Source organism: Myodes glareolus, chromosome 3 (assembly GCF_982192425.1).
Source record: "Myodes glareolus chromosome 3, mMyoGla1.1, whole genome shotgun sequence".
In the NCBI taxonomy this organism is placed as follows: domain Eukaryota; kingdom Metazoa; phylum Chordata; class Mammalia; order Rodentia; family Cricetidae; genus Myodes; species Myodes glareolus.
This window is the reverse complement of record NC_142028.1, coordinates 82,299,773-82,320,456: the sequence shown is the minus strand read 5'-3', so window position 1 is coordinate 82,320,456 and position 20,684 is coordinate 82,299,773. Positions and strand designations below refer to the sequence as shown.

General features: G+C 51.9%; 1 protein-coding gene across 7 annotated transcripts in view; it reads left to right on the top strand.

Moving 5' to 3' along the window:
* Nucleotides 1-20,684, top strand: part of Ttc39a (tetratricopeptide repeat domain 39A) — a 49,367-nt gene that overhangs the window by 19,259 nt on the left and 9,424 nt on the right. For 4 of the 7 annotated variants that reach the window (XM_085686407.2, XM_048453372.3, XM_085686408.2 and 1 more), the window contains 11 exons: nt 743-847; nt 8,744-8,875; nt 9,686-9,762; nt 10,099-10,166; nt 11,818-11,882; nt 14,113-14,212; nt 14,892-14,957; nt 17,134-17,242; nt 17,642-17,709; nt 17,786-17,845; nt 18,893-19,054. In XM_085686407.2, coding sequence (XP_085542533.2) covers nt 743-847; nt 8,744-8,875; nt 9,686-9,762; nt 10,099-10,166; nt 11,818-11,882; nt 14,113-14,212; nt 14,892-14,957; nt 17,134-17,242; nt 17,642-17,709; nt 17,786-17,845; nt 18,893-19,054 — 1,012 coding nt within the window. Of the gene's footprint in view, nt 1-375; nt 490-742; nt 848-3,325; nt 3,381-7,727; nt 7,871-8,743; nt 8,876-9,685; nt 9,763-10,098; nt 10,167-11,817; nt 11,883-14,112; nt 14,213-14,891; nt 14,958-17,133; nt 17,243-17,641; nt 17,710-17,785; nt 17,846-18,892; nt 19,055-20,684 lie in introns of those variants that run through there. The other 3 variants (XM_048453371.3, XM_087904748.1, XM_085686409.2) reach the window with 3 other exon arrangements.

The following is a 20,684-nucleotide window of genomic DNA, read 5'->3' as shown; positions in this document are numbered from 1 at the left end:
CCAGGAACGTCCCAGCCTTGGACTTCATTCATTCATTTATTCATTCCTCACTCATGAGTTTGTTAGGAGCCTGCCTTGTGTCAGACACTGGGGCTGGGGATACAGAAGGGATAGAAGCAAGATTCCTGCTTTTTAGAAGCTTGTATTTTAGTGGCAGGAGACAGACAATAATTTAAATATGTGGGTAGGATGCTAAGAGCTATAGGGGAACTTGAGGACCAGAAGAGGGCCAGGTATATATGAGATCGCATCAGGAAGCATCAGGAAGGTGACTTAAGTATGGAAGGCTCTGGAATGCTCGTATAGAACAATTGCCCTCCACGGCCCATTGTGACAGGGTCGGTTCTAGAGTATAGTCGGTGAGAACCTGGAGAAAGAAATACCTCGAGAGGGACGAAGTGGAGTCCGTGTTGGGTGGTGCCCTTCGGGGGGCCAGCAAAGCCCAATGGGTCAGAAGGGCCACAAGGACTCCCTTTACAATTGTGAAGGGTAAGAAGCATCCCTTCTTATGGCTTCCTTGCTCCCCATCTTCAATCCTGTCCCCACCCTGCCATTGAGTCCCAGATGATACCTTGCCTTCTTCCACCAATGAGTATGCTGAAAGGTCCCTGTGTTTCAGCATGGAGGAAGATGTCTCAGCCCAGAGGAGGCTTAGTTGTCAGGTCAACCAAGCCGGTGAGGCTCTGTCCTGGTCAAGATCGGCCAAAGACTCCATCAGTCGCATGTCTGTTTCTTCTCTAAGGTCTCCTGTGAGCAGCCTCCATGAGGCCCTGGACCAGTGCATGACAGCCCTGGACCTCTTCCTCACCAACCAGTTCTCAGAAGCACTCAGCTACCTCAAACCCAGGTGAGCTCAAGGGGTGGGTGTACACACATGCAGGTGCCCACATAGGGATGGATATGGATTGGGGGAACCCCGTGAATACATCACACTTCTTTTGGGTCACCACTAGTGACCCCTGAAAGGTTTTATCCAAATGGCCCAGGCACCCCTCTCCTGTGAACAACCAGGTGGTTTGCACAGCCATTGGGAGCTGGTGGCTTCCTAGCCTATTGAATCCACTGCAGGTGATTTCCTGTTCCCTTTCCCAGACAGTCTGAACTGCTCCTTCCCTCTTTAGGACTGTTCGCTGGGCCTTTGGGTAGTGATGAGGGCTGCGCTTTAAGGCATCTCTCCAATGTTTGCTGTTGGTCTGTTTGTTTAGTTTTGAGACAGGGTCTCCGAGACAACCTCTGACTTGAGATTCTCCTACCTCCACCTCCCAAAGGCTAGGATTCCCAGCATGCACCACCAGGCCTGGCAAACTATTTCTAAACAATATGCGCATGCAGGGTTTCTTTCCTAATCCCAATCCCCCACATCTATTAGGTTTTTAAAACTGACGTATAATTCAGATACCATAAAATTCACTTTTAATAAAAAATTTGTGTGAGTGTGCATACACGCATGCATGCGTGTGTGTGTGTGTGTGTACAGGTTAGATGATAACTAGGGAGTCAGGTCTCTTGCTGCCATCTTGTGTGGCCCTTAGATTAAACGTGGGCTTTCAGGCCTGCATAAAGCTGAGCCATCTCATTATCCCAAATTCACCATTTTGTCACTTTAAAAAAACTCATCTCTTAGTAGACATGAATGTAGTTTTCACTGGGTGTGGTGGTGCACACCTCTACTCCCAGTACTTGGGAGGGAGAGGCAGATGGATCTCTGTGAGTTTGAGGCCAGGCCTGGTCTATATAGTGAGTTTCAGGACAGCCAGGGTAACACAGAAAGATCCTTTCTAAAAAGAAAAGAATTTAGCTTTCTTACCTAGGTATGATGGTGCCCTTCACCCCAGAACTTGGAAGGCAAAGACAGAAAGTTCTTGAGTTCAAAGTCATCCTCTGTTAGAGAACAAATTCAAGACCAGCCTGTGCTACATGAGCTCTTTATCCTGAAAAGCAAAAACAAAAGCAAAAGAATTTAGCTTTCTTACCCACAGGCCCCACGTTGCTTCCCCCACCCCTTCTTACTGTATTATAATATTTAACCAATTAGTAATTGATATTATTATACCTTCATAATCATTGTATCTCTTATATCTTTGTCAGCACACACACACACACACACATACACACACACACACACACCACAAAACCAAACCCACAGCTCTCATCCTAAATACAACAGGAGAGAGTTTATTCTGGCACCATTTTGAGTGACCATGTCCTGGGAGCACAGATTGAGGTTACCCCAAATTCCCATGTTCCAGTATGGAGGCAGTCTCATGAAAATTTTTTATAGTTTTACAGAACAGATAAAATTGTAAATCAAGGCAAGTGTACAATACATTGATGGGTACATCAGAGAGACAGAACAAGATGAGGGAGGCCTTGCTACAGTCTCAGGATGCTCTTACGGCAGTCTTAGCGTCTGGATTGGTGGGAGCTGGTAGTCCACTAAGGTCATAGATTCCATGTTAGTTCCCACACAGACGTGGCCAAGGAGTGGCTGGAGCCCTAGATAAGGTAACTAGCCTTTTGAACCCGAGACATTCCAGTCTCTCATTTCAGGAGTTTTCCTTTGTTATTATCGCTCACTGTCAGGACGAGTTGTGTTTGGTGAGCTGGGTGGTATTTCCTAGCTGAACTTGTTAGTGGTCTTGGCTCCTCATCTCCTAGTGTGCTGTCTTTTACACTTAGCTTTGCAGCCCTCCACAGGCTGACCCCATCAGGAGTTCTCCCAGATATTCAAACATACCAAGTAAACTGTGAGTGAATCTGTTACAGCTGTTGTGCTGGCTAGTTTTATGTCAACTTGACACAAGCGAGGGTCATCTGTGAGGAGGGAGCCTCAATTGGGAAAAAGCCTCCAGAATATCAGGCTGTAGACAAGCTGGTTGGGCATTTTCTTAATTAGACCACTTTGATGTGGAAGAGCCTAATCCATTGTGGGTGGTGCCATCCCTGGGCCAATGGTCCTGGGTTCTATAAGAAAGCAGACTGAGCAAGCCAGTAAGCAGCACTCCTCCATGGCCTCTGCATCAGCTCCTGTCCCCAAGGATCCTGCCCTGGTTGAGTCCCTGCCCTGACTTCCTTCCATGATGAAGAGTGATGTGGAACTGTGAGCCCAACAAACCCTTTCCTCCCCGAGTCGCTTTAGTCATGGTGTTCATCACAGCAACAGTGACCCCAAGTCCTAGTTCCTCCTCCAGTGTGATCTGTGTGTCCCCTTCTCAGAGCTGTTTCAGATCTTCTACTCTTCCTGTCTGTCCAGGTTTCAGAGCAGTGGGCTGGGACAATGGTCTCTTTCATTCTGTAGTTTTGTAATCGACTCTTTCTGTTCTAGGAAGTTCCCTTAATCTTCTGTTCCCTTTCCTTCAGCCAGGTGTTGGCCTTCCCAGGTGAGCCTTCTCTAAGCTTCGCCTTCCCCTCCCTTCTCCTTTACATTTCTTTTCGAAGGTGTGTGTGTTCACGCACGTGTGTGTATGTGTGTGCATATGTGCGTGTATGTATGTGTATATGTGTGCGTGCGTGTGTGTATGTGTGTGCATATGTGCATGTATGTATGTGTATATGTGTGCGTGCATGTGTGTATGTGTGTGCATATGTATATGTATGTATGTGTGTGCGCGCGCGTGTGTGTGCACGTGTGTGCATGTGTGTATGTGTGTGCGCGTGCATGCGTGTGTGTATGTGTGTGGCTACTGCACACATGTTGAGGTCAGAGCACAACTTTCAGGAGTCCGTTCCCTCCACCGTGTGGATTCAGGGATTGAACTCAGGTCTTCAGGCTTTGGAGCAAGCACCTTTACTCCCTGAGCCATCTTTCTGGGCCCTCCCTTGCATTTCCGTCTTTTCCCTCAGAGCGCCATTAAGTTCTTCCCTTGACTTTGTTTCCTCCATGAGACCAGGATTTCCTAGTGCTCACCGTTTCTCTGCATATTCTTTTTGGTCCTTAACATCTATTTTTTCTTCTTCTTTTTTACTCTTGGATACGTGTGTGATGCACATGTGTCAGGGTTTGTGTAAACGTGTGTGTGTAGGCATGTGGGGCCCAAGGCTGATGGTGGGCTCATCCTTGATTACTCTCCTACCTCACCGGCTGAGGCAGGGTCTTGGAATCAAGCCCACAGCCTGCTCATGTGGCTAGTCTTGCTACCCAGCTGGCTCTGAGAGGTCCCCGATCTCCACATTCTTGGGGTAGAATCACTGGTGGGCCACCACGCCACCCAGCATTTATGTGGGGCTCTGGGGATCTTCCAGTCCCCATACTCAGACTGCAGCTGCTTTAACTGCTGAGCTGTTTTTCCAGTCCCCCCTTTATATTTTTACTTGTATTTTATGCATGTTGGTGTTTGCCTGCATATATGTATGCAGAAGAGAGATTCAGATCCCCTGGAAGTGGAGTTTTAAGAAATTGTGAACCATTGTGTGGGTGCTGGGAATTGAACCTGGGTTCTTAGCGAGGTGAACGCCTTTTACTGCTGAGTCATCAGTTAAAGGCATTTATCCAGCCATCATCCCCTTTTATTGAAGACAAAATCTTACTATTTAGTGCAGGATGGTCTCAAACTTGAGATCCTCCTGCCTCGGGTTGCCCATTTCTGGGATTGCCACCACACCTGGAACCCAGGATGCCTGCCCCACTTCTAGGACAAGCTGTTTCCCTGTGCCAGTCTGGGGGGTCAGTGGCACGCTCCCTGCACCTCACCTTAGGGCGACCAAAATTATCATATGTCCCAGGGAAGTAAAGTCATACCTAACCCATGACAACCAAAGACTCTTTCCAGAAATTGTCAGATTTCCTTCTGCAGAGCAGAGACAAAAGCCCCTCATCACCTTCCCTGAGAACCACTGCTCTACAGTGGTGGTCACCAGTAACAGCTATAGGCCCCGGTCCCATTTATAGCTATTGAAACTTCAGAGAATGCTGGATCCACAGCCATTCATGAGTCCGTGCTGAACACGGGTCTGCTTGGCCGTTCTGCCCCTAGTGAGGTGGGTAGCACCTTTCTGTGCCCCTTGGGCTTAACAGGGTTTGCTCCAGTCCCTTCCTTCCTCTGCCTCTGCTATCCGGATGCCACATCTCTAAATAAGACTATTTGTCCTGCTGGCTTATGATTCTCAGCACTCTGTCTCCGGACACTGTCTGGAACATGGAAGCAACTCCAGTAATTTTTCCTGTTGAATAAATGACCATGGCTTGTCAGTGGCTGAGCTTGGATGCAAATCCAGGCCCACCCCGTGCTGCAGGCTGCATTCTGACTGCTGGGCTCTCCCAGCTGTCATGCAGGGTGGCATGGTCACCTTGCTTGGAAGGGCCTCATGTGGCTTCCTCCCAGAGAGGAAGGAGGCCGTGGAAAAGGGCATGCACAGAGATAGGTGAGTTCCTGGTACAGGAAGTTCAGGGTATGCCCATGCAATGTCTTAGAGTTTCTCTGAGATAGAGGTGAGGTCACTTGCTAAGCATGATGGGCCAGGTAGTTCTGGGGAGATGGCAAGGAGAGGAAATTGCTCTCTGAGGAGGAGGATGGTCTCAGCAGAGGCTGATTCCTGCTCAGAGTCACCAGTCTGCAGGGCAGTTTAGGGAGTGAGCAGTTTTGTAGCCCTGGCCTAGGGTTCCTAACTGGGTCCAGCAGAAGGTCTGAGGGCTCTGGATGAGGACACCAGATGTTGAGGCTGAGGTGGAGAAGGAAGGCTGGCAAGGATTTGACAAGGTCTCAATCTTGATGACTAGGGGGCCCACACTCTGCAAACTCCCCCATCATGACAGCTGATTTGGACCCTAGGAGGTGGGACTCCAGGGGGCATCTTCTCACAGAGCTGAGTTCAGCTCAGGAGTCCAAGTGCCACATGTACAAACAAGAAGTTGTGAGGCATACAGAGAACTCTGGGTGTCTGAACTTGGGGGTCACCATATACAGAAAACTCTGGGTATCTGAACTTGGGGGTCACCATACCTCTGTATCCTATTTCCCACTCCAGGTTGGAATATTCCAGGTGGTGGACTGGTGAGGGCCAGGATTCCTGGCCACAGGTACAAGTTGGAGCCTTGGGTCTCAGACTAGAAATTCCACTTTGTCTGCCAGCTGCCTGGGCAGGGCTCCTTCCTTCCGGGCCCAGCAGGTGTGACTGGGTGGGTAGGGCTGAGTTCTGGGACTCAGGATGCAAAGGAAGAGGGAGGGAGAAGCAGGGAGAGACCCTGGGAAAGAGAAATGCTGGTGGTTCTGTTAGGGAAGCCCCTCAAGGAAGTGACTCTGGACGCTGGTGGGGGCAGGGGTGGCGTGGCCTGAGAGCTGAGAAACAATTTCAGTCACTCAAGAAGCTCCCGAACAGAAAAATCATTGTATTTATTTTTCTCTTTCTTTCCTTTGCTTCTTCCTTTCCTTCCTCCCTCACTCCCCATTTTCTGTGTGTGTGTGTGGGGGGGGGTCTCTGGTTGGCCTGAAGCTTGCCGTTTAGACCAGGATAGCCTCGAATTTACAGAGATCCGCCTGCCTCTGCCTCCTGAATGCTGGGATTAAAGGTGTGCTCCACCATGCCCAGCCATATTTGTTTTTCTGCAGAGGGGAATCCTGAGACTCAGAGAGGTCAAGAGACCTACCAGAGTCATGCAGCAGGTGACTGTCACAGCCAAGATTCCAGCCTGTGTCTGAGGGACTCTAAAGTCTAGGTTCAGCACCCCACCCCCAGCAGCAGGCAGCCAGATCCTTTCCTACACAGAGTAGTCATGGCTGGAAGGTCTCTGGGAACTGGCAGGACTGGGAGAAATCCATCAGTCTTCTGTTCCTTTGGTCCTCAAGAATTCTGACCTAGGGGGCTGGAGAGATGGCTCAGTGGTTAAGAGCATTGCCTGCTCTTCCAAAGGTCTTGAGTTCAATTCCCAGCAACCATATGGTGGCTCACAACCATCTGCAATGAGATCTGGTGCCCTCTCTGGCCTGCAGGCAGATATTGAATGCATAATAAATGAATAAATATTTAAAAAAAAAGAATTCTGACCTATAGCAGGTATATAATGGTGCATGCCTCTAATCCCAGCGCTTGGGAAACCAGGGAGATCTGTTTAATGAAATCTAAGACCCTGCCTCAAAACAAAACAAAATAAAGGAAAAACCAAAAACCTCACCTCTGAGGGCTGCCCAGAAGGAAAAGAGTGAATGTCCACAGGCTTTGTTAGTTTAATTAGAAAGGAAGACGGCCAAAGTCACGTGATCTAACAATAAAACCCTTTATGAAACCTCACCATCTCTCCTCTGACGTTCCCGGCGTTGGCGTGGGTACTGAGGGGTTTAGAAAATAATTGACAAAGGCACTTGGGGAAGGGACCCAAACTGTGCAGGCTTCTGCCATGGCAGGCAAGCTGTTCCTCTGCCAGCCTCAGCGGCCCAGCCATCCAGCACCGTCACCCCCTGTTGCTGGGGTAACAGCCAAGTTCCAGGCTGCTAAGGGGTCCCTCCAAGTGCAACGAGGAGCTGGCATTTTTCCAGCTATTACTGCCCACTGCTGTCTTCACATTGGGCTAAATGCTGCTGCCCCTTATACTGTGGGCATAAGACTCCTTAGTCTAGAAGCTTGGGTCAGTGGAGGCTCAGGGAGGCAGGAGGTGAAAGCTTTCTGAGGCTGGCCCTGCCACATCAGACCACAGAAGTGAGTCACACCAGGCCCTGCCCCACGGTCCCCATAGTCTGCAAAGGGAGAGTTAAACTTGTGCTCATGGGCTGAGTGTGCTCTGTGCCCTGTCAGAGGCATGTGGTTCCCAAGGAGAAACCTGAATTCCCAAGGGTCCTGAAGGCTGAGAGCTGTGGTGACTGAGTCAGAAAGACAGCTCAAGCTGGAGGAGCAGCCTGGGCAAGGGCCCGGAAGAGGAAAGTGTGGGGTTTCTTGTCAGGTTTGGTAGCAAGCACCTTTGCCTGCTGAGCCATCTTGCTAACCCCAGGGTTGCACTCTTAAGTGCCGGGAGGTTCAGCTGGGAGCTGTGGGTCAGATGAGATGGGGAACCAGTGGTAACCGGTCTAGATGGTGCTGGGGACAGGCAGGACCGGAGGAGGTGGGGGCAGAAGGCAAGAGGCAGGTACCGTGTGTGGGCAAGAACAGCCTCAGGCTAGCACCAGGGCCTGTGGCTCCTCCCCAGGATGGTCACTTGGAGTCACTCAGCAGGAAGAAGAGGAGCTGGGAACTGGACCAAGATTTTTTTTTTTAATTGAGAAAAAGATGTGAGCTCATTTTATTCCTTTCTTAGTAACAGGTATCAGGGTGGGGAGAACAAAATGGGGTGCTGGGAATCAGATCCCTCTGTGGGGACGCTCAAGCTTCCCAGAATCCCTTGTCCCTCCCCGCTTTGGGCACTTGGTGTGGGCGTGAGAGGGCGGAGTCAAGGCGTGATTGACAAAGCTGCCTGGAAGACAAAAGGCACTGGGGGGCTCTATTTTGGGCCCGAGGGAGAGGATGGGCCCGAGGGAGAGAAGCCTCCTTCCTGGACCCAGGTAAGGCCAGAGGCTTTCCAGCATCCTGACGTTGGTCCTTTCCTTTCTCTTTCTTGGCTTTGGTCTTCGACTTGTTAGTTTTTAAACCCTTGGCAGTTTCCTGCTTGTCTGTAATGCATCGTTACCATACTGCCCCCCCCCATTACCTCCTCTCACTCCAGCCGTGCTCTCCCCCTCCCTCCTTAGATGGAGGTCTTTTGAGATGTCATGAAAGGGCCTGTGTCCCCTGCAGCCAGCCAGCCACCTCTGGTGCTCTCAGTGTCTGCTTTGTCCTGCAGAACCAAGGAGAGCATGTACCACTCACTGACGTATGCCACCATCCTGGAGATGCAGGCCATGATGACCTTCGACCCCCAGGACATCCTGCTTGCTGGCAACATGATGAAGGAAGCACAGTCGCTATGTCAGAGGTGGGAGCCGTGGGGACAGGGGGAGGGTAGCGAGGCCCATCCCCACTGTCTCCTCCTATCCACATGCCTGGCGTGGGATAGGGTAGCGAGGTCCACCCAACTGTCTCCTTCCTACCCATGTGCCTGGTGTGTCGGCTTAGCGCTGCTGCCACCGCTGAAGAGGACATGTGTCCTCCAGTGCCGAGAGCTGGCCCTGTTGGCACGGCTGTAGAGCCTTGTCAGAGCCGATCGCTGGGGAGCGAATGGATTCTGTCTGCCACTTTTTCACTTTGTCTTGGGCAGGTCCCGAACTCAACTTTCTTCATTTATAAAAGAGGCACGATGACGTATGAGTCACCGGGGTTGCCCTGGTGACCTGGTGGCAGGGCCTGGTGTGTACTTGAGTGAGTTTAGCCCACAGTCTGAGTGAACTAACTGTCCCCGAGTGTTAACGTGTGTATCGGTGGTGTCGCTGGCCACTGGGCATACACTCGCCTCTGTGCTGGCCCAGGCCCTGGTGATCCAGGAAATCTTTAGGCCTGGACTAGGGCTTGTGACTCAGTTGGTAGAGCTCCCGTCTAGCATATGGGGCGCTCTGAGTTTGAACCACAGCACGGTGGAGAAGGGAGGAACGAAGGAGGAAGGATGCCAGCAAGTCCACCCTGGGTTGGGAGAGCTGTGGACCTCAGTCTCGAGGGGCCTGTGGGAGGTGCCTACAAGCCTTCCAGTATTTGGAAGCCTAGCAAAGGGTGTCTGTGTAATGACAAGTGGGGCCTAGGCTGGCCCCTCTTTCAACCTCAGGAATCACCGGAGCCCCTTTTCCTTCTCCAGGCATCGGAGGAAGTCTTCTGTGTCGGACTCTTTCAGCAACCTAGTGCATCGTCCCACCATGGACCAGTTCACAGAAGGTGGGGCATCTGAGATGCCTTTCTAAGCATGGGCTCTGGTGGCCCAAAGAGGGGAGGGCAGGGTGGAGAGGAGTGGGGGGAGAGGGGAGGAGAGAAAAGTTCTCCCTTCTCCTGTCCCCAGGGAGGCTGAGCAATGACCTGAGGCCTTTGGAGGAAGGGATAGAACAGGAGAAGCCCAGCCACCCAACAACATTATCAGCTAAGCACCTAGAAGCCTAAAAAATGTGGCTTTGCTCCTCAGGCCCTGTACTGTTTAGAAAGGGCCTCTGTGACTTCATGTGCCCCGGAGGGAATATGGCTTTACTTGAGCCTCCTGCTTTTGCTTTTTTCCTGCAGAGGAGATCCACGCAGAGGTCTGTTATGCAGAATGCCTGCTGCAGAGAGCGGCCCTGACCTTCCTGCAGGTAAGGAAGCTCCCCTCATCCCAGCCCACCCCATACAGCTGCAGAGAGCCTTGGAATTCTGGGTCAGTCCCGGAGTCCAAGCATGACTTGCCTCCTCAGAGGTGGCAAGGTCTGAGGCTCAGCAACCCAACGCTGGGCAAGGTGGATGAGGAGGGCAGGTGTTTCCTCCTCCCCCACCCCATGTTCTCACAGCCGTGCTGCTGCTTTCTGGTCACTGCTGCTGCTCCTGTCAAGAGTCACGCGGACACAGGCATTGTCACAGATCTGCTTTGCTTGATCTATGCAGCAAACACTTGTAGCGAATAATGAAGCGGGCTTCTGCAGGTCTATAGATCTGTCATTTTGCCTGTGCATGTGGTGTGTGTTCGTGGGGAGCAGAGGTTATCAGGTGTCTTCCTCTCACTCTCCACCTTTTAACATATTTAGTGCGTGTGTGTGTGTGTGTGTGTGACTGTGTGTGTGACTGTGTGTATACGTGTGTGCCTGTGATGGGGAGGGGGAAAGCATGTCATAGATGTGTGGAGGCCAGAGGAGAACTTTCTGGGAATTGGTTCTCTCCTGCTTTGTTTTTGAGGCAGAGGCGCCCCTTATTTCTGCTGCTGAGCTGTATACTCCAGGCTCGCTGACCTCAAAGCTCCCAGATGATTCTCAGTCACTGGCTTTGCACATGGGCTCCAAGGATCAAATTCTGTCCCTAGGCTTGTGTGTCTCCCTGGAGGCCATGTTTGCAGAGCTCCCACAGCCTAGGTTCTTCCTGATGCCTTAGGCTTATCATGCCGTGCCGTGTCACTGATGTGGTTCACCGGTGTCATGGGCAGGTATCCTTAGGTTTTAAAATCTTTTTGGCTCTCAGGTGATGGAGCTGGACTGATTCTAGTCCTCAGTTTAGGACTCCCTGGGACAAGAATGACTTTTATTTTATTTGTTTTTTTATTATATATTATTATCACACACATACCCTGATTCTGCTGGAGGCTGAGCCTACAAAGCAAGACTCATCCCTCCGCCCCTGACACTGCCCCAGTCTCCTTTCCGCAGAAGCCATCACCTTCCTCATCACCCTGCACTGGTGATCCCGTTTGTGTCTAAACAGCATGCTGTTGCTTCAGCTGCTCTTGTCTCACAGACACTTCCAGGTGTGTGGAGCGTGGGTTCTCCATCTTTGAGTGACTGGATAATAGTTTCCTATGTAAACATGCCTCAGTTTACCTAGCTTCCACGGTGAGCCTTGGTTGCATTTGGTTCTTGGTTTCTTGAATGCTGATGCTGTGGACATTCCAGATAATGCCTTTTAGCCCACATCCATTCATTTCTGAGGGGATACCCAGGACTGGGGCACCAGACAGGCTAGGGATTGCTGGGACTTTAAATAATCCATTACAGTAATTAACGTTCCAAAATGAGCAACCTTCCTTATCTGGCATGGTCCTTCTACCCAGAGGGGCACACTGTTGACTCTGTGTCTATCTGTCTGTCTGTCTGAGAAGGGAGGTTGTGGCAGCCTGCTCTGGGTGACCGCTGACCACTCCTGCTTCATCTGTCATATATCTGGGAACAGGGTGGAAGGCTGTCAAGGCCACAGCCGTGTGTGACCCTCCAGCCTTCAGTTACCTGCCTTGGACTCAGTTCTCTTCATCTCTCCCCACCACAGGACGAGAACATGGTGAGCTTCATCAAGGGTGGCATCAAAGTTCGAAACAGCTACCAGACCTACAAGTAAGTGGTTCCAGCCTGGGGCCAAGGCGTCTATTACCAGTCCCCTCAGACTGCATTGTGGGAGCCCAAAGTCTAGAAAACTGAGAACTCAGATAGATTTCTGTACCTCCCAGAGCCTCCATTTTCTGGAATAATGTTCTCCTGGTTTTCTGGCTATACTTGTATGTTTGGCTTCTTGAATGCCTTGTCTGCTGGGAAAGAAACTGACCCAGAGTCTACACAAACAGCTTGTGCTAGTGGGCAGGGAGGCCAGATGACCAGAGGACTTTAAGGAACAGCAGCAGAACTACGCATCTGTAAAGACCCAAATGCTGTTCTTCCTATTAAGTCTTCTTTGACCTTTTTTCCCCCCTCCGAGACAAGATTTCTCTGTAGCTTTGGTGTCTGTCCTGAAACTAGCTCTTGTAGACCAGGCTAACCTCGAACTTCCAGAGATCTGCCTGCCTCTGCCTCCTGAGTACTGGGATTAAAGACACACAGCACCATCACCTGGTTTCTTCCTTGACCTTTTTTTAAAAATATTTATTTATTTATTTATTATGTATACAATATTTTGTCTGTGTGTATGACGGAAAGCCAGAAGAGGGCACCAGATCTCATTGCAGATGGTTGTGAGCCACCACGTGGTTGCTGGGAATTGAACTCAGGACCTTTGGAAGAGCAATCAGTGCTCTTAACTGCTGAGCCATCTCTCCAGCCCCCCCTTTTTTTAACATACAGGAATGGCATGTGTGTATACAGACATAGACACACATACACATAGATGCATACTCTCTGTCTTAGGGTTTCTGTTGCTGTGAAGAGACACCAAGACCATGGCAACTCTTATAAAGGAAAACATTTAATTGGAGTAGCTTACGTTTTCAGAGGTGTAGTTCAGTATCATCATGGAGCTACATGGTGGTGTGCAGGCAGATGTGGTGCTGGAGTAAGAGATAAGGGCCCTACATTTTCACCTGGAGGCAACAGGAAGTGGGTGTGGCTTGAGCATATATGAGAGAGATCTCAAAGCCCACCCCCACAGTGACACACTTCCTACAACAAGGCCATACCTACTCTGTCAGCAAAGCCACACCTCCTAATAGTTTCTTTTGTGCCAGGATCATTTCCACACCATGTCTGGGTCCCTGACAAAAGTTCTCTGGGCCCGGGACAGCCGTACTAATGGTTAAAAGCCTGAAGACTTAGCCCAGATCACTTTGACCCAGCACGGCACCACAGTCCCTTATCTACAAGTCGGAAATCAGATAAAGCTCTGAGAACCCCGCCCTCCTTCCCCCGAGTTATACATTAGAACTTATTTCCCATTACACTTTGAGAACCCTTGCTGTCTTTACCAACCCCCACCAGGGTGACTGTCCCCTGCACAGGACACCTAAAGGCCTGTGCTAGATTGTTCAGGGACAACCAGACCAAGTGCTTCAGTCCCCCCAATGTCCCTGCCAGCTTCCAGATTGGCGACTGCAGAGCACATGCTGGTCAGGCCACCCCTCCCAACTCCAGAGGCCCCTCTGGTTTACAGAGTGGAGCCCTGGGTCCAATCAGCCCGTGAGCTCCCCTCCCCCAGCTTTGCTGCCCCTCCCACATCACTCTGCTGAAGACCAGTAGGTCTGCTCTAGGCTCTTCAAATATGCCAAACTCATTTGCGCCCCACAGCTTTCTGGCGTGCTTCTGTCAGAACAGTTTGCATGGGGCTAGTTCCTACTCAACTCCCAGGTTCTAGTTCACACGTCGCCGCCCAGGTTCTAGATTATATGCCTCCTCCCAGGTTCTAGCTCACATGTCACCATCCAGGTTCTAGGTCATATGTCACCGCCCAGGTTCTGGCTCACATGTCACCGCCCAGGTTCTAGCTCACATGTCACCATCCAGGTTCTAGGTCATATGTCACCGCCCAGGTTCTGGCTCACATGTCACCGCCCAGGTTCTAGTTTACATGTGACCTCTCCACTTAAATACCATCAGAGAAACCCTCTTTATGCCCAGACTAAATCCAGATACAGCCTTCTCCTCCTTTCAAGTGATTGGTGGGGACTGACCTCTAGAGGGTAGAGCTGTGGGATAGAGCAGGGTTACTGTGCTCCCTGCTGCCCTCTAGTGCCTGGCACAGAGAAGCCGGGAGGTGACTGCGGGAACAATGGAAATTGGCTGAGTACCAGCTCTCTGGGTTAGGAGCCTACCCTGTGAGGGAGGATGGGGATGTGACTCAGCCCACCCTTCCTTCCCACAGGGAGCTGGATAGCCTCGTCCAGTCCTCGCAGTACTGCAAGGGAGAGAGCCATAGTCACTTTGAAGGAGGAGTGAAGCTTGGTGTAGGAGCCTTCAACCTGGTGAGTGGGAGTCCCTCATTTCTTTAGTGCCTGGGCCCAGCATGGCCTTGTCTCACACAAAGTCACCCCTGTGTGCCACTGTGCCTGGCTGTGTGCTAGGCATGGGACCTAGAAATGATTCTTAACTATTACCAGCCTTAAGGGGTTCAAACTGGGGTGTCCTAGAGGGTGACATCCTCTAGAGAGTCTAAGTGTGCATCGGTGTGCCTACTTGGCAGCTTGAACCCCCGAGTCGGGTAACTATAGCCATAGACGCTGGCAACCCAGAAACTCAGACTGCTTCTGTCCTGGACTGCTGGCTGTTAAACATGTTAAACATAAAGGGGTCAGAAAGGAGAGGCCTGAAAACTGCTGTAACTCACAGGGGACAGGGATCTAAGTTCTCTTCAGGGTCACTGGAGAGAGTTCTAGGGGAGGGAGATGAGCCTTGAGTTGACTCTTAGATCCACCCAGAAGGGAAGGGTGTTCCAGGCAGAGGAGCAGGGCTGGGTTGGAGCCACATGGAAATGCTGAGCCTGCTTGTGGAGGAAGGAGCTGGTCCTGGGAGATGGTGCAAAGGCTGGTACACATCTAGGAGAGGTGGCCACTCTGTGCTACCTGGGTAACGGGCAAGTCGTGGGTGGGTCCTCTGACTTTCCCTAGGCTGCCCTCCACACACCCACTGCCTCTGATCCCACAGACGCTGTCCATGCTTCCCACTAGGATCCTGAGGCTGCTCGAGTTTGTCGGGTTTTCAGGAAACAAGGTAACTGTCAACCTTTGGGTGCCCTCCGTCTGCCCAGTCCAGGGCTGGAGCTGGGCTCGACATAGTGGGGCTGAGGGATCATGGGGCCTGGTGCTAATCCTGGCTTAGCTCCGTCTGTGTGTGACCCTGAGGAGAGTGTAGACTTCTCTGAGCCTCAGCCTTCCCTCAGGGTTTCTGAGGCCACAGATCTCTCCCAGCCCCGTGCAGGGTGGAGAGTCTGTGGGATAAGGGTAGATGTGAGCATTCCCCGAGGGACCAGAGGCCACACCGTCCTTCCGTGACTTGTATCAGGATCCTGGTCTTCCCCACCCCCACTTGGTCACCTGCTCACTTCAAGGCCCTGAGCCAGTCCTTTCGTCCAAGGTCAGCTTCTGGTGCCCCTGTTTCATCTGTGAGTGTTCAGAGAGCCCCGTGCCTCAGACCTTGAGACGAACCAGGGGACTCACTGAGGCTGAGGCCTTCCATACCAGCAGGAGCTGGAGGGAGTAGACCGAGGAGTTCCCCTTGAGCAGGTCACCAGTGGGGTAGAGGGAACACTGTCCAGGAAGATATGAGACATCCCCACCCCCTTCCCTCCTCCCTGTGGCCCTAGGCAATTAATTCCCTTTCTCCCATGAGTCCCCTTTCTGTGAACATAAGAGGCTCCACCTTGTCCTGAAGCTACTGGTATGTGTGTCCTCCGTGGCCCTTCCTGATAACCTGACACGTACATGAACCACCGCTTTTTGTTGACCTGTTATTTCTCCCAAAATGACATCATTTTTATTTTTTTTAAGATTTATTTATTTATATGTATGTAGTGTTCTGCCTGCATGTATGCCTACATGCCAGTAGAGAGCACCAGATCTCATTCTAGGTGGTTGTGAGCCACCATGTATGTAGTTGCTGGGAATTGAACTCAGGACCTCTGGAAGAGCAGCCAGTGCTCTTAACCTCTGAGCCATCTCTCCAGTCTAATGACATCATTTTTAAAAGGAAATGTTATTACACAAAATTCATTTTTGCTTTTTTTTTTGTTTGATTTTTAAGACAGGGTTTCTTTATCTTAACCCTGTTAACCTAGGCTGTCCTAGAACTTGCCCTGTAGACTACACTGGCCTCAGACTCACAGAGGTCTGCCTGCCTCTGCCTCCCTAGTGCTGGGATCAAAGGTGTGTGCCACCACTGCCTGGCAAATCCATCTTCGTTAATCATGAAAAAAGCATGAAGAGTGCCACAGAGAGCCAGGCATGATGGTCCTCAGCACACAGGATGCGGAGGCAGAGGCAGGAGGACCTCTGAGTTCAAGGCCTGGTCTATATGGTGGGTTTTAGGGCAGTTAGCGATACATGGCGAGACCCTGTCTCAGCACACAAACAAACCTTAAGAGAGTCACACAAGTCATCAGAAATAGATGAGGGGTTGGCCACGGCTCAGAGTGTGCGGCTTCTCTTTGTGGGTGAGAGCTGAGGTGTGTGAACCCAGATCTGGGGCTTTCCCAGGGCACAAAGGAGGGAAACGGGCCACATAAGGCTCAGGGCCTCATAAGGCCCATGCTTGGCCCTGGGAAGTCCCCTGTCTGTGGTCCACAGCTGGCGGCTCCAGGGGCTGGAGGGTTGCTCCCTGGAGCAGGCAGTCGGGTTGGTGGACTCAGGAAGGAAGGCTGAGGTGGGAAGGTCCACCCTCTCCCGCAGCTGCAGACCTGGAGCCTGCCCCAAACCAGGGCAGCTGTGGAGGGTTTGAGGCAAGCCAGGCCTATATTTGAGAAAGGGCATGGATGCTGAGGAAGGTAGATGGGAACAGAGATTACACACACAGGTTGGTGCTGGTCCCAGTGAGGTTCTGGAACCTTCTCCCCCAGGAAGCTTTTCTGGGCCCCAGGCTTCTCGGCACCATCAGCACCAACTTGCAGTTACGGTTATTTTCGTCAGGCCGTTCCTCCTCCCAAGCAGACTGGGCAGCTTGGCTTCCGTGCCCATGATAGGGTCAAGAGGAGGTGCAGATGGAGAGATGGGAGGGGAGGGCAACCCTTGACTCAGGGTCACAATTCTGGGGCCACCGCTCCTGGCTCCGGAGAACAGACTCTCTCACAACTGCAGAAACTCCCTCATAACTGCCCACCTGGACCCCGCGATTCTCTGGGAACCCCAGCCTGTCTTCTTGTGTCCTCTCCCCCCCCCCCCGCCCTCCCCTCCAGGACTACGGGCTGCTGCAGCTGGAGGAGGGCGCGACAGGGCACAGCTTCCGCGCAGTGCTGTGTGTCATGCTCCTGCTGTGTTACCACACCTTCCTCACCTTCGTGCTCGGTAGGAGATCCGGTGCTCCGGGGAGGCGGGCTCTTGGGCGCGAGAGGCTGAGCCTACTGGGCACCAGGGACAGGGCAGAACCAGGTCAGTGGGCCTGCTGCTCCTGGCCTGTCTGCGCAGGTTCCCTCTGTGAAATGAGGATGATTGTGCCACCTTGTGGAAGGTGTGAAGATAACTGCTGCAGACTCAGAAATGGCCCCCAGGTTATTGAGCTTGTGATGTCCCCGGACAGTATACACATTAGCTTGTTCAAGCCTCCTGTCACCCTGGAGATAGGGAGAATCGTGCCATTTCACAGAGGGAAAGACGGAGGCCCCAAAAAGGCCATGGCAGGTTGCTAGGAGGAGCGCAGGTCCCCGCAGTGGGAACTGGAGCAGTGCATTTCCTTGCCACCCGCAGGTACTGGAAATGTCAACATCGAGGAAGCAGAGAAGCTGTTGAAGCCCTACCTGAACCGATACCCCAAGGTGAGACCAACCTCCGCTGGTCACCCCATCCCACCTGTACCCGGTGGTCACCCCATTCTCATGAGTGTCATTGCAGGGTGCCATCTTCCTGTTCTTTGCCGGGCGGATTGAAGCTATCAAAGGAAATATTGACGCTGTGAGTGATGTGGAGGTCTCTTGGGATGTCCCAGCCCAGAGAGAAGTTAGACACATAGGAGCATTCTCGGGGGTAGGGGGACACCATGGAAGAGCAGGGCTGGGAGGAGCACTCCTGACTGGGGTGGTCTGGGGAGAAGGAGGGGATGGCGTTTGTGCTGTAGGCTTTTAATAGAGAGATACGGGCTTGTGGCATTCCTAGTCAGAAAAAGCTGCTGTTTGAGGTGTGGTGACTGGCTGGATGGGGTGAATGTGGGTGAGGGTAGTGAGGTCGGAGTGGAAAGAACCACAGAAAATACTAGACAGGGAAGGTCACAGTCAGGGCCAAGTCCAGGGCATTACGCCAATGCGGAAGACTACCTTGTAGGGTCCTGGAAGCCTCCAGCTAGCCCTGCCAGGGTAAATCCCCAGATAGGGGTAACCATGGAAACCACTAGAGTCTTGGGCGTTTTCTCTGAGGCACAGACATTATTATATCAGTGTAATATTGACACTCTCTGGGGCTGGGTAGATGGCACAGGAAGAGGCGACCTGAGTTTAGTCCCCAGTGTGAAAAAGTCAGACATGGTGACCCGTGCTTATAATCCCAGTCCTGGGGTGGGAGGGGTGGGGGAAGCAATGGATCCCTGAGGTTTGCTAGCCAGCCAGCTTAGCATAACTGGGGAGCCCCAGGTTCCAGAGAAACCCCAAGATGACAGCTCCTGAGGAAAGACATTCAGGTTGACCCTTGGCCTCCACCACATCCATTGACATGAGCACCCGGATGCAAACACTGCAATATTAACACCTTGTGCGCCCTGCCCTATCCGCCCCCCCCACAACACACACCGATGTGCTCTGTTCCATGCTTTCATTTCATGACCAAATCTCTACAGTCAGAAACCAGGACAGGAAGCCAAGATTCCCTGGCTTCCCAGACTCCATCTTGATCCGGCACAGTTCAGGACCACCATGCCTTGGGGGAGGCCGTCCCTGCTGTGGAGTTAAGGGGAGCAGAGGGTGTTGGGCAGGGCAGACTCTTGGTAGGCTGACCCGCAGCTGCCCACAGGCCATCCGGCGGTTCGAGGAATGCTGTGAGGCCCAGCAGCATTGGAAGCAATTCCACCACATGTGCTACTGGGAGCTGATGTGGTGCTTCACCTACAAGGGTCAGTGGAAGATGGCTTACTTCTACGCTGACCTGCTGAGCAAGGAGAACTCCTGGTCCAAGGTGGGCTGACACTGTGGGTCAGGGCGTTGGGTGGCCAGGGGTAACCCAGATGGGCCAGATCCCTGACCGAGCACGGATCTGTCCACAGGGTTCTAAATGGAACCAAATGTTTGAGGAGGACTCAGGGTTGGGAGGAGCTGAAAGCTTGCCAAGCAGAGAGGCTGACTGGGTGCTGGGCACTGAATCCAGGCCCTGTCCATCATTCTAAGCATCCCCCTTGTCAGGGAGCTACTCTGTCCCTTCAACTCTATTGTGTCCGTATACTGTCCAACAGAAATGCCCACCATGGCAGGGATTTTTTTTCTTCGGCACCGCCCAAACATGCCAGCCACAAGGACACATGGAACATGCCCAGCACAGCCGAGATCCTGAATAGTTACATTTTTATTTATGTTTAATCACATAGCCCCAGTGGGTCTGGTGGTCGCTGGAATCAAGCAGATCTAAAACACCAGCGGCTCATATAATTCAAGTGACTTGGCCTCACCTGATGCCAGGGTTCTCTTCTCTGACGGCTGTGTTTCCAGCATCTGGAGCGGAGGAGAAGGTTCCCCTCCAGAGAGCGGGAGGGAGAAGTGTGTTTTCAGAAGAAGAATGAGGCGGTATGACTGGAAGAGGGGTGTGTGAGAGAAAAAGGAGGGGGGGGGAAGTTATAATATTACAGGTCTGCCATGGAGGCAAAATAAAACAAATAAGGCATCTATCTGCCCAACACAGACAGCCAGACTTAGCAGCCTGACTGCTGGTCGTACAGCGAGGGTGAGGGAGCTCTTAGAGGAAAGAGCCTGAGAGGAAATGTCTTCGCAGGCAAAGGTCCCAGAGGTCTGTAGCAGGATGGAGAAGAAACAGTTATTAGGTGATCCTGCGGAGGCATCTGGGGCAGGTCGTGGAAGGTCCTTGAGCTGTAAGTGTCTGGCATACAGGGCCTTGAATATCCGTGCTTGCTGGGCACTCTTGGTGCCAGGCCCTAGCTTAGGCCCTGGATCCAGAGGGGACAAAGCAAAGACTCCACTGAAGGCTCATCCTCTATGTCATGTCTGTGAGACATGAAGCACAGAGATGTTTCGTGTTGGCTTCAGTGGATAAACGTCCTCTGTCAGGGACAAGGCTGATGTGCAGTCAAGGGCTGGGTCATGTATGTCTTGAGGGAGGACTGCTCAGGCCGCAGTGGGCTGCAGGTCGGAGCCCCTCTGGTCTGGGGCAGAGCGATGGCTGGGGTTAACCGCGTACACCACCACACTGTTAAAGTCTTATCCAGCATCCTTGGTTAGGGCCTCCTGTGGCTTAGCGGTTTCCGTCTCTCCCCTTGTCCCCTCACATGACCTATGGGCTGTGTGTTCCCCCTGAATATATGAGGCACATACTAATTATCTTTCGTATACGGTAGTTATTACTCAATAGCTCATTTGTTTTTGTGTGCCAGAGCATATATTAGGCACATGGATCTATGAAGGAGGCCAGATGTTGGTTCCCAGATGTCATTCTCTATCGCCTTACACCTTATCTTTTGAGTTGACGTCTGTCCACAGAACATGAACCTTGCCGTGTCGGCTGGGTGGGCTGGCCAGTGGGCTCTAGGGATCTTGTTGTGTCTGCCCTGTGCCCTCCGCCACACTTCCCATCCCAGACA